Source organism: Bos indicus, chromosome X, assembly GCF_029378745.1.
Source record: "Bos indicus isolate NIAB-ARS_2022 breed Sahiwal x Tharparkar chromosome X, NIAB-ARS_B.indTharparkar_mat_pri_1.0, whole genome shotgun sequence".
In the NCBI taxonomy this organism is placed as follows: domain Eukaryota; kingdom Metazoa; phylum Chordata; class Mammalia; order Artiodactyla; family Bovidae; genus Bos; species Bos indicus.
Window position 1 is genome coordinate 142,151,426 of NC_091789.1, and position 13,331 is coordinate 142,164,756.

General features: G+C 43.1%; 1 protein-coding gene across 4 annotated transcripts in view; it reads right to left on the reverse strand.

The window, feature by feature from the left end:
- Positions 1-13,331, reverse strand: part of FRMPD4 (FERM and PDZ domain containing 4) — a 554,242-nt gene that overhangs the window by 198,841 nt on the left and 342,070 nt on the right. For all 4 annotated transcript variants that reach the window (XM_070784969.1, XM_070784967.1, XM_070784968.1 and 1 more), the window contains one exon: positions 2,463-2,579. In XM_070784969.1, the coding sequence (XP_070641070.1) occupies positions 2,463-2,579 (117 nt within the window). The remainder of the gene's footprint in view (positions 1-2,462; positions 2,580-13,331) is intronic.

Here is a 13,331-nt window from a genome sequence, read left to right on the forward strand (position 1 = left end):
TTTAGATAAGTGATACCGGTGACTTTGGTTTTAAAACTTGTCGTTTAGTAATCAGTGCAGGCTTCTCTAATAAGTTGCTGATCTGCTCCTTCATGTTTCAACAGCTGGCATTAGGCCAGTGTAAATGTTAAATTGACACCTGGGCTAGCCCTTAAAAATGTCAATGACATTGATGGAAATGCATATCTGTAGATCTAGTTGGGGTTCCTAGAATCTCCAACCAATGGGCCATCGTTTGGGTTTGTATCTATTGATCAACTGGCCTCTAATGTACAGGAGTCTCAATCCAACCACAAAGGAAAATCCATTTTAATTAGGAAAGCATGAGTTGTACCATCACAAAATTCATAACCCATGTGTTTTTAAAATTACATTTCTTTGGCAGAAATTTTTATTGTTTTGAGTCAACGCATCTAGGCCACCTCAACTGTGCCAATTACATAAATTCATATCCATGTTATGAAATAGATGGCATAATATAATACCAAAAAATATCATATTTCTACCATTATGAGGGACACAGGCAAACTGTTGAAATTAGCAAACAACAACATAGAGTGTAAAAAATTCCTGGCCTATCTTCGTATCTTCAAGATTCCTGACAGATTCCTTCCCCATCCTATTTAGGAAGGACCCAGGAAGCCAGCCCCACAGTCACAAACTGAACTCTAAAGAGAAGTCCTCTTCCCTTTGCAGAGACTAGGAAACCACTGACAACACCCACAGGAGTTTTTCCGAAGCTACTCGCCAGCAGTCTTAACTTAAATGTGCTGGACTGTCCAGAAGAGCAGATACTCAATAGCAGTCTTGGCAGATGTTTCCACTTTTATAAAAATGATCCCCTATCTCACATGGATCCTATATTTGCTAATCAGTCCATAGTCTGCTGGGCTGAAACAAACAATGAAGCCTGTGGTATTGAAACATTTTTTCCCCTTGGCCTACAACCTCTGTTCACTTCTATTAGGCTAGGGCTAAATATGCTTTGTGATTTCAAATCTTGTTCACTAATTTCTCATAATTAAGAATATTTCACTTAGATTGGAGAAGAAAACAGAGTGGCCTCTTGCTGTTATTAGAGGTGCAATATAAGCAACTTTTTTCACACAACTGCAAAAAACCAGAGCACTATACCCTCTGTGAAAAACAGTTTGGTTATTCTTGAAAAAAATGAACATCTAACTATCATATAATCCAGCAATTCCACTCCCAGGTATATACCCAAAAGAATTAGAAGCAGAGACTCAAACAGATACTTGTGCACTAATGCTCTTATGTGCATGCTACATCTCTTAGTAGTGACCGACTCTTTGCAACCCTATGGACTGTAGCGCACCAGGCTCCTCTTGTCTATGGGATTCTCCAGGCAAGAATACTGGAGTGGGTTGCCATGCTTTCCTCCAGGTACTAATGTTCACAGTAGCATTATTCATAAGAGCAAAATGATGGAAACAGCTCAAATGATTGCAGACAAATAAATGGATAAACAAATGGGATCTATCCATACAATTAAATATTGGGTGGGGCAAACACTTCATTTGGATTTTTCAGTAAGATCTTACAGAGAAACCCAAACTGCTAGCCAACCCAATATTACTTGGTCTTAAAGGAATGAAATTCTTAGACATTCTACAACATGAATGAACCTTGAGAACATTATGCACAGTAAAATAAGCCAGATAAAAAAAGTACATTGTATGAGTTCATTTATGTAAGATAACAGGTATTGGGGGGGGGGAATAGGGAATTACTGTTTAATGTGGACAGAAGTTTCTGTTGGGGACGATGAAAAAGATCTGGAAAATGAAAGTGGTGATAGTTGCAAATAGTGTGAATATAGTTCATGTCCTTGAATTGTATGCCTAGAGGCAGTTACGATGGTAAATAAAATTTACCATTATGTTATATGTAACATAGCCATTATATATATAACATAAATTAAATAACCTGTATGTAATATATATTTTAGCACAATTGAAAAAGAAAAGTGCCACAAAATATCCAAAACCTTAACTAATGTTAGTGGGAGAAAGTTACAGGACAACCCATAATGCATGTAATCCTCTCTGATGATTTTTCTAGTTAGAGAAGAACCAGGAACATTTCTGTCTTAACCGTTTCAAGAAGGCTTTCCAAATGACATTCCTCCATGTCAAACTTTATTCACTCATCTCAGACAATGAATACAACTGGCCTAAGATTCAATAACATACATTTTTGCTCTGGCCCAGGAGGACCTGCAACCCTGGGTATTGTCAGCCTAAAATGGCACGAGCCCAAGAACAAAGCAAACTCATGTCACCAGATATGGAAGGCCCAGGCGATCAGTTGATTGAGTCATGGCCTCCAAGTGCCCAGGAGTCCGCAATTTAAGAATGCTAATTCTACCGAGTCAAGGGTCGAAACAGAAATGTCCCAAAAGGCAAAGTTGGCACCGTTCATGAGTGTTGTGTTCAACTTACTTGATGAAGCAGTCTCGGCCATCCCGGTTTGCCGTCATCTCCCATCCATAGGGTGGTACCTGGTTCAAGCCCCAGGTTCCCGAGGGAGGCGGCCAGCCTGAAGACTTCGTCCTGTGGCTGGAGGAAAAAAAAAAGTCATTACACCAGACTCCTGGAAATTTCTTCTCTGACAAATTCCAGAAGGGGCACAGGACTTGCTCCTCACAACTGCGGGCTGTATACTCAGGTGACTACATGAACGATTAGGACGTTTTTAGGTCATGTACTGGGCTCACAATCTGTCTTTACAGTGTCTCGTTAGCTTTTCAAAGCAGCCTTACGTATACACATCTTATTTTACAAGATGGGGAAATGATGAATAGCTCACAAAGATTAAGCAACCGTCCTGAAGACACACAAGCCAATTTTGAATGTTCACACTTTCTATGACACTAGGCACTCCTGGGACCAGATATTAGGACAGATTGGCAAACAAACAGCTATCACAACACAATATAAATGCACACATGAAAATAAATTCCTATTTTTATACATCTGAAATAAATAACTCCAAGCCTCAGTTTTCTGAACTCTGACTAAACTACAAAATTTCCACTTACAACTACACTCCAGTCAAAATGAGTCAGAAAACCTTAGACAAACTCTCCATTTATGTTGCAGTGAAAATACACATATTAGCTTTTACATTTTCTAGTTCACACCCTAAATGTGACTCAACAGCAAAATGAAAGCGTAGGTTAAAGAAAATTTTCTAGAAGCCTGTCTTTCCAAGAGCAAGAGGAACAAGGAAGTGACTCCATATCACAAGCAGCTGTGATGAGCAGCGTTGCTCGGTGACAACTGCTAACCAGAGGCCTAGGGTCCAGTTTCTGAGGTATCACTGAATCCTGGCCAGTGCTGTTCTGCCCGGGACCTGCCGGAATTCCATTGTTCTCTCAGGAACATGGGAGACTCCTTTAGAGCCCAACCATGGGAAGGAAATACACGATGTCATTTTAGGATGTCAACCAACATCCTTCACCATTTGTCCTGTCTCTAGGTGATATTTCTCACTCTAGATGGGCTGCTAGGTCTTCTAGGTGGTTCCAAATTGTAGATGGGAACAAAGTACGTATGTGTGTGTTAGAGGTTGGGTAAGAACACCTCCAGAGTCTCACAGTTAGTGTCTCAATAGTGAACCTGGAGCCCTTCATAATTAGAAAGAATCGTCCCCTCCCCCTGCACCATGTGTAACATGCACGACTTATCCAGCCATCTATAGCGGGCCTCCCACAGTAATATCCAAATCAGAGGTGTCAACCTGCCTGTAAGCAGGGGACAATTTTCACAGGATGCAGGGTAACTCAGCTCCACCCCTACTCCCACCCCATCCACACATTTGACCCTGACCCAACGCTTCTCCCCAAGGGAAACCAGCCCATTTCCTGAAAGGTTTCTGAAGAGGAACTAGCTTGCAGAATTTTAACCAGCTCCATTGCCTTTCTTTAACTTCCTTTTCAGTTTTCCCACATCCTCCATAAAGTGTGGGGAGCAAAAGAGTTCACAAATTTAACACAGATCCCACCACAGGGCTAATTCCCACCTGGGGACTATTACAAGAACAGACATGCCAAGTTTCTGTCCTTCTCTGCACACAATCCAGCAGGGACAATATCCTCTGGTGGTTTTTGAACAGTGAACTGCTTGTCTGCAGTGAGAACTCATGGAGTTCCTACTCCCCTTCCCCCCCCACCCCCCACCCCCACCAGACGAGGTGCTAAAAAAAGTCCACCAATTTCTCCAGAGCACCAGAGGTCTTATTTGGAACAAGCCCTTCAAGGTATGAACAGAGTATACTCTGTTAAAACCTTTTGCAAAAGTACAATAGGAGGCGACACATGGAACATTCTTTTAAGTGAAAGGAGAGAATGCAACAATTTATTCTGGATTACTAAACGACAGTTTGTATCAGAATCTTTATCTTTCCCAGAGGAAGAGAACTTATTAAAAAACAAAAACTGTTTTTTTTTTTCTCTCAATCTGTTTTTCCTGCAAACTCTAAATTACTAACAAAAATACACTGGCTTCCTAATATAATTTACATGTAAAATACAGGATTATAGTAATAAGCTAGAAGGAGACTGAATTTTATTATAAATAACATTCTGTCAAATAAGGCATGTTCAGGAAGTAGTAAAAAACAAGAGTTCAGCTGCTGCTGTTGGCTGGAAAAAGCCACTCAGTGAGTTAATTCAGGGCAAGGGACATCAAGTGATATAAAACAAATAACTGAATAATTAGTATCAGAAATAACCACACGTTAGTTTGTGATTGTGTTGACATAAAATGCATGGGTCAGAAGGACACTTGTAGAACTTAGCCAACTAAAAGTGCCAGCACGAACTAAAAAATAATCCCTTTTCAAATCTAACCACACATCCTTAAGAAGCACCAAGGACAAAGGTCAAATTCTGGAGGGGTTTGGCTCCTGGGTCTGTGCAGTGTGGGAGCTAGAAGTTCACCGCGATATACACCTTGGAAGCAAACAGTTACACTCTGCTGGGAAGATGCTCCGGGGACCTCCTTTCCTGGCTCCCATCCCTGTGGCTGCACCAAACCCTCTACCACTGCCAGATGCTGCCCACCTCAGAGCTGCTGGCAGACACTCTTTTCCACCAGGAGGGCAAAGAGCTGGCCCCCTGGAGAGCAGAGGCAGGGCCAGCGCACATAAAAGTAGAGTCCACTGGCTGCTTTGCTTTAGAGCCTCCTTGGAAGCAGACATTATCCCCAGGGTGGACCGGGAGCTGCTATGAAGCAGCGATCCTGTGCAGAACTCCTCGCTTCTGGGAGGAACGCTGCCCTTGTGTCTGGTGTGAGATGCATTCCCTTCATTTCCCGCCCCATTTCAGAAAGAGTCCACTCTGAGTTCCTAGGCATCCTTCCCAGGGGCTAAGGTATCTTACAGTATCTGTTCTCTGAATGAGGCCTTACTTTTCTGATGCAAAGACCTAATAGCTTCAAAGGTTCTCTTGACTCCCTCTATGGGGTCTAACTGTGCTGTAAGAAGGAACCATGTGGTTCTGCTCAGCTGCTGGCATGAAGGTAGGCTCCATCAGGCTTATTTGCAAGTACTCCTCCAGCCAGATTTACTGACTTAAAAACACAGGGCACCCAGTTAAATGTGAATTTCACACAAACATCAATTTTTTAGCATCAGTGGATCTCACATAATATTTGAAGTATATTTAACTAAAAAGTTACATTCATCATTTATCTGAAGTTCAGATTTAACTGGGTATCCCATATTTTATCTGCAAACCCTACTCCAGCCCTTCAAATCAATGAACACCCAGATTCTCTGAGAATATCAAAGAGGTTAAAATAAGATGGTCAAGAATCTTTCTGATTGGACTTGACCTTAGCGGCAGGACTGAATACTGAATAGACTCTAAAAATTATGATTCAGCAGGTCTGAATTGCAAACAGGAATCCATGAGTGAATGTTGAAACTAGTTCCAATGATTCTTATCTTCAGGTAGAGTTGCTAGTGCTAAGTGCTAAGTTGCTTCAGTCATGTCCCACTGTTTGTGACCTTATGGACCATAGCCTGCCAGGCTCCTCTGTCCAAGGCATTCTCCAGGCAACAATACTGGAGTGCGATGCAATTTCCTCCTCCAGGAGATCTTCCCAACCCAGGGATTGAACCCACGTCTCTGGTGTCTCCTGCATTGGCAGGTGGGTTCTTTACTTCTAGCACCAAACAAAATAAGCTGAAGCTCTAATATTTTGGCCACCTAATGAGAACAGCTGATTCACTGAGAAAGACCCTGATGTCAGGAAAGATTGAAGGCACAAGGAGAAGAGGGTAACAGAGGATGAGATGGGATCACTGACTCAATGGACATGAACTTGGGCAAACTCTGCGAGGCAGTGAGGTACAAGCAGGCCTGGTGTGCTGCAGTCCACAGGGTTGTAAAGAGTCAGACACAACTTGGTGACTAAACAACAACAAAGCCAAACACTTAAATAGAATTTCAAATACAAATTGAATACTTTTTAGTATAAGTACATCCCGTGCAACATTTGGGACATAGTTATATTAAAAGATAATTATTTAGTATTTATCCAAAATTCAAATTGAACTAGGATTCGATGTTTTACCTGGCAAGAATGAAGTTTGGGCAATACTTACTTGACTAGTTGCTACTATTCAAAGTTTGGGCTGAAGTCCATCAGCATGGGTTTCTCCTGGGTGTGTGTGTGAGGCGTAAAATCTGCATTTTATCGGCAGCCCTAGGTGATTCATATGCCCACTCAAGTTTGGTAAGTGCCGCTTAAATCAGGAAAGTTCGTGAAGCCTTGCTACACACGGAACCACATGAGGGAACCTGTAAACGACACATGCCTGGACCAATGCCAAGCTATTGGAGTCAGAAATCGGCATTTCATACGCCAAGATGGCCGCTACGACTCAAAGTAATTCTACCATTTTTTATTTAGCTCAGGAGACAGGAGAGGCAGGGTGTGGTGGTCAAGGGAATGTAAGCAGGAGCAGCAGGTTCACTGGTCTGAGGACCAGCAATAGCAGCAGCATCACCCATGAATTTATTTGAAATGCAATTCCTTGGGCAGGATCCAAGATCTACTAAACCCAAAATTCTGGGGCTGGGTCTGACTCAGCAATTTGTATTGAACCAGCCTACAGGCAATGCTGCTGCCCACTTGAGTCTAAGAACCACTGAGTTACAATCAGACTTTCTTCAATCCAGGCTCTGACATTTGCCATAATTTCAAGTTATTCAACCTCTCTAAAACCCTAATCCCAGCCCCTCCTATATAAAATGGCAGTAATAGGACCATATCTTGGGGTCACAAATGCATTTTGTAAAGCTTTTAGTATGCTGCCTGGCACATATTATAGGACTTGCTATAAATCTTTGCTAAATAAATCTCTACCTAAGCCTCAGAACAGCAGAAGTGTGAAAGGCTCTGTCATCTACTTTTTTCCAGCCTGGCAAGAACAGGGTAGGAAGGACCTGACACTAACCAGTTATACCTTCCTGTGAGGTCACAAGTGGATGAGTTCAATAGAAATAGAAAAAAGTATCAGAAAGGATTTTTTGTTTAAACCAGGAACCATGTGTGTGTACATGGATTCATGGTGCTGAGGGTCAATTTCCACTTGTCTCAGGCCAGGCCTTGAGATTCCTTACAACTCTGATGTTCTGTGACTTCAACCTAAGAGCAGGGCTGTGTGAACCACTTTCAAACACTTAGCTCAGCCGTAAAAATAGCGACCTACATTGGCAGGGCTATTTAAATCACCCCAGAAACTTCCAGCAACTGACTGAACTGGTTTGTGACTTTATATTTGCAACAGATTGAAACTGTCCAGGACAAAAAAGACCTTCATATTTCATAAGAAGTCAGAGCAGCTATCATGGGTATAGACAAAGCTGTAGAATTATTTATGTTGAGACCATGGTTGGAAGCAACCCATGGTCACTTCCTGGGTGCATGCCACTAAATCCTGGACTAAATCTTGATGGCAAATCTGCTCTGGGAGAAGGCAGTTTATTAGCAAGCACCTGCAGAAACACACCTCAGTATCAGAAAAAGGGACACCATGGGGGAGAGGGGATGTGCGTCCTGTTTCCAAGTTCCAAATCAGACATATTCCAATTCTGCCACTTACTAGCTTTGTGATTCTGGACTCTTGATTCTTTGCATCTTAATTTCTTCATCTGTAAAACAGAATTGGTCTCCCACAATGTTCCCCTCAACCGGGGGAGGGGGGCGTGCCCTCAGGTATCTAGTGGGTAGAGGCCAAGGATGCTGCTCAAAATCCTACGAGGCATAGGATGGCCCCAACACAAAGAATGATCCAGCCCAAACGACAAGAGTGCCCCGTACTTGCCGAGAATAAACAAAGTAATGAACGTAGTTCTTAGCACAGTATTTGACACAGGTGAGTGCTCAACATACTTTAGTGGGGGAAAAAAGCCTTCTCAGTGTTTCCACATAAAGTTGAATTATGATAAGCAGAATGGATCTTTACATCAGAGAGAATCTAGCTTTACATCAGAATTCACACAGCCACTTAATAGCTTTATGGCCTTGGGTGAATTACTTGGCCTTTCAGGTCTTCCGTGTGAAACGGAAGTAATGATATCCAGTCCACAGTGATGCTATCCTGATAGATGAGATACAAAAAGCCCTGCAGAGCTAACCTCATTTAGAACAGTCTCATCAAAGGGTAAGTAGTGTTGTAGGAGGTAGTCATGATAGTAATGGAAATAACTTTTGTATTTGACAGGAGTTTAAACAGCACTTGTATATACATAATTACTTTAGATACTCACAAGCCTGTCTCAGCATGCAATGACAGAATGCCTGCCAAAGCATTAGTGTTTCCATTTTAAAGAGGAAGAAACTGAGGTGCAGAGAGAAGGAAAACTTGCCCAGTGTTTGATGGAGGCACCGGTTTTCTTCACTGGCGTGAAACAGGCCCGGCAATCTTGCTGGGAGACCGCGTGTTGTGTTTTATGTAGAATGTACTAGGGGTGGAAATAGACAGAGGAGGGCAGAGGCCACCCAAACTCAACTAATACAGTGAGTGTCCAGGAGTGAACCCTGAGGCTTCCCGATCAAATTCTCTCTTACACAAACTATAGCATAACTAAGTGTAACTTCAACTCAGATGGGTTTCCCTGGCAGCACACACGGTAAAGAATCTGCCTGCAATAGCGCAGGCGGCTGTGACGGGCGCACCATAGCGCAGGCGGCTGCGACAGGCGCAGCGCGGCCGAGAGGAGCCACCCCACGTCCGAGGTCAGGGGCAGCGGCCGAGAGTACCAGACTGCGACGGCGCAGGAACGGCCGAGAGGAGCTACCTCACGTCCGAGGTCGGGGAGGCGGCCTAGAGGAGATACCCAGCGTCCGAGGTCAGGGGCGGCAGCCGGGAGGAGCTACCCCACGCCCCTAAGCCTGCAATACCGGAGACCTGAGTTTGATCCCTGGGTCAGGAAGATTCCCTGGAGAAGGGAATGGCTACCCACTCTAGTATTCTTGCCTGGAGAATCCCATGGACAGAGGAGCCTGGTGGGCTATAGTCCATGGTGTCATAAAGAGTCAGACATGACTGAGCAACTAACATTCAACTCATGTGCTTCCTCATATACCTGGTAATACTTAGAACCAATGGCCAGGATGACACTGTATCCTTTGAACCTGATATGGAGAAATGAATTTCAATGCTCATTTCAGATATGAGATAACCTAAGCTACAGCTATTCAGTTATTCATCCCTGACACAGAATGACTCTATACAAATCCAATAAAATAAAACATGACCCAGAATTTGATTATCCTCATCTCTTTGGAGTCACAAAGATGCTTTTCAGAATAACCCAAATTATAGAGTGCTAAATATGGTATTATAAGACTTAAAGCACTTCCTCATTTATTTTGCTCTAAGTGGTGGCAGGGTATCCAAAAAAACGACAGAATTCCTAATTTCACAAAGCATGCAAGCAGATGACCTTCAAGGCTGATGAGCAATGTGGGTGGAGGTAAAGGAAGCAGAGAGGGAGTGAGAAGAATGAACAAAAGATGATTCTAGATGAATGTACAAAGTCCCCAAATTACAAAGTTCCCAAATTCCACATGGGAATCCCAGTTCAATGTGAACTGCATTTATAAAGGGCTTCCCAGCTGGCGCTAGTGGTAAAGAACCTGCCTGCCAAGAGACAGAGGTTTGATCCCTGGGTAGGGAAGCTCCCCTGGAGGAGGGCATGGCAACCCATTACAGTATTCTTGCCTGGAGAATCCCATGGACCAAGGAGCCTTGTGGGCTACAGTCCATAGGGTCGCAAAGAGTCGGACATGACTGAAGTGACTTAGGATGCACATGTACTCATAAAGAAACACAAGGTACGTGATGATCCTGGCCCAGAATCTTATGCATTAAAACCACAGCTCCCAGTAACTTCCCTACTGGTCCAGTGGTTAAGACTCCATGCTTTCAATGCAGGGTGCACGGTTCAATGCAGGGTTCAATCCCTGGTCAGGGAACTAAAATCCCACATGCCATGTAGTATGGCTAAAACAAACGAAAAAACACCATAGCTCCCTGTCTGCAGGCAGCTAAGAATGAAAGCTGGGGAAGGGGAGCGGTAAGTAACACATATAACTAATGCTGAGTACCTAGTATGTACCACGAGTTGTTCTAGGTGCTTGGAATATATAGTGAACAAAATAGACAGTGAAAGACAGACTCATCAATACAGAAAATAAACAGCCCCCATCACCTGACAGAGATCTGTTTTCCCACCCTAGTATTCCACTAGGACTATGTCTAAGACTACGCTGAAACTTTTAAACTAACTCACCTACATTCCCTGAATACACGTTTCCCAGGCTCAGGTTTCCATGTCTTCGTTCATGCTATTCCCTCTGGCTAAACATTCTTCTTCCCTCACTCAATCTCTCTACCCTCTCGCTATCTGTCCCAAATGGATGCCTTCTTCAAATGCCTACGGAATGGAACTACTGCAGAAGGTAGGCCCTGAATCCCTTGCCCTGAAATCATGACCTCGCATCTCCTGACTCACGGGAAGGCACTGTTTGCAAAACTGAGGTGCCATCTACCTTGTCTAATTAGAATAATGATGTGAATACATATCTTCCTAGATTGTCAGCTCTTGAGAGTTAATACAGTTTTGAAAACTTCTACCTGTTGCACTTAGTTGGTGCTCAGTGAACACTTATTTCTGAATACAGTCATTGCAACTTGAACTCTTCTCATTAGCCTTACCACTTTGAATTGGAATTTTCTCAGGATAATCTGTCAAATCCCTTGGCCAGTTGTGATTTCCTTAGGACATGGGTGTGTCTCCTTCATGTTTAGGTCCCTGGAATCTACACTGAACTTAGTAATGGTAGAAGTGCAACGTTTATTGTTTGTAAACAGACTTGTCTTGTTACATTTGGTTTACTGTGTGTATTACTCACTCAGTCGTGTCCAACTCTGCGACTTCATAAACTGTAGCCCACCAGGCTCCTCTGTCCATGGAATTCTCCAGGTAAGAATACTGGAGTGGGTTGCAAGTAGACTTGGTTTACTAAGGGCCACAAATTTTGGTACGGAAATAGTCATTTTATCATTGCTTTGGAGGGGAAACATAAATGCATGAAAGCAGTAATATAACTTCTTGGTGTCACCTTCTGTGCTTGAATGGCTGTGGGTGTGAGATTTATGTCTCTGCAGAGAAAATGTACAGACATGGACCTCATGGGATTTGCCTCTGAATTCAGCATTGGCTGATAAGCCCACACTCTACGTGACTGGATCCAAAACCACAGTTTTTTAAAATAAGTTTTTAGAAATTAAATTATCAATTTTTGCCTGTTGGGTCTTAGTTGTGGCACATGGGCTCAGTGGTTTCCCTGTGACATGTGGAAACTGGTTCAATGACCAGGGATTGAACCTGCGTCCCCTGCATTGGAAGGCAGATTCTTAATCACTGGACCACCAGGGAAGTCCCATCACAATCACTTTTTGCATCAGCACTGAGTGCAGAGTGGCATATTGAAACTGTTTTATAATATCATTAGTCTGAACAAACGAATGAATGAATAAATGAATGAACACCACTCAAACTCTGGGGCATCCTCTGAAAGGAGTCACATGACAGTGACTAGGCAGGTCCAGAATTTCTACAAACAGATGCTGCAGCCATGAAGGCAACACCAGGCTCCACAGGAACTTGCTGCCTTGGCATTCCTCAGAGCCTCCTGCTTTGTGCAGACAAAACTGTAATTCAGAATCTCCAGATCAAAATCAAAAGGCTTAAATCTAAGCCTCATTACTGCTAAGTGTGGAAACCTCGATCAGTGTCCTTGATAGAAGGTTGTTTTAATTTTTCTAGGTCAAGTTTCCCTTAGCTGGAAATGACTCTTCACTGAGGACAAGTTCCCAAGCGCTACCAGAATGTTTCTTCCCCCACCTTCTCATTTTGTGAAAGTGGAGTCCAACAGTCATCCTTGTACACTTCACCTAGAGGAGTGGTCCTCAGGAAGGGGCAATGGTGTCCCCCAGTGGACACTTGCCATTGATGGGAGACACTGTTTTGGTCCTTGCGGTGGGTGGTGGTGGTGTGCTACTGGCATCTAGAGGCTAGAGGCCAAGGATGTCACTACACATCCCACAATGCACAGGATGGTCACACAACAAACAATGAAGACAATAATCTGGCCTGAGGTAGCAATGGTGCGGAGGAGGAGAAACAATGACCTAGGTTCATCAACCTTATTTATCTTATTGTGCAACACGGGGTTTCACCTTTCCCCTTCTGCTACTTTCTTCACACCCTCTGTCTCTGTTTCTATTTGTAAAATGTTTACTTGAACCAATAGACATAGGGACATTTCAGCCCCAAATCCTTGCAGCATCTCTCTTAAGAAAAAGGATATTCTGCTTTAAAATGGCAATACTATATCACACTCAAATTTAATATTGATATGTGTCATGCCATGCTAAGTTGCTTCAGGCATTGTCTGAATCTTTGCGACCCCATGGACTGCAGCCCACCTGGCTCCTCTGTCCATGGGATTTTCAAGGCAAGTGGAATGGGTTGCCATTCCCTTCTCCAGGGGATCTTCCCGACCCAGAGATCAAACCTGCATGTTTAATGTCTTCTGCATTGGCAGGCAGGTTCTTTATCACTAGTGCCACCTTGGAAGCCCTTAATATTGATATAATACTATCTAATATATAGTCCATATGTTCTTTCATGGGTTTTGGGGGATTTGTTTCGGAATCCACTGAAGCCTTACACTAAGCATTCAGTTATCCTGTCCCTTTATTCAATAATGTTTTAAGAGTGCAAA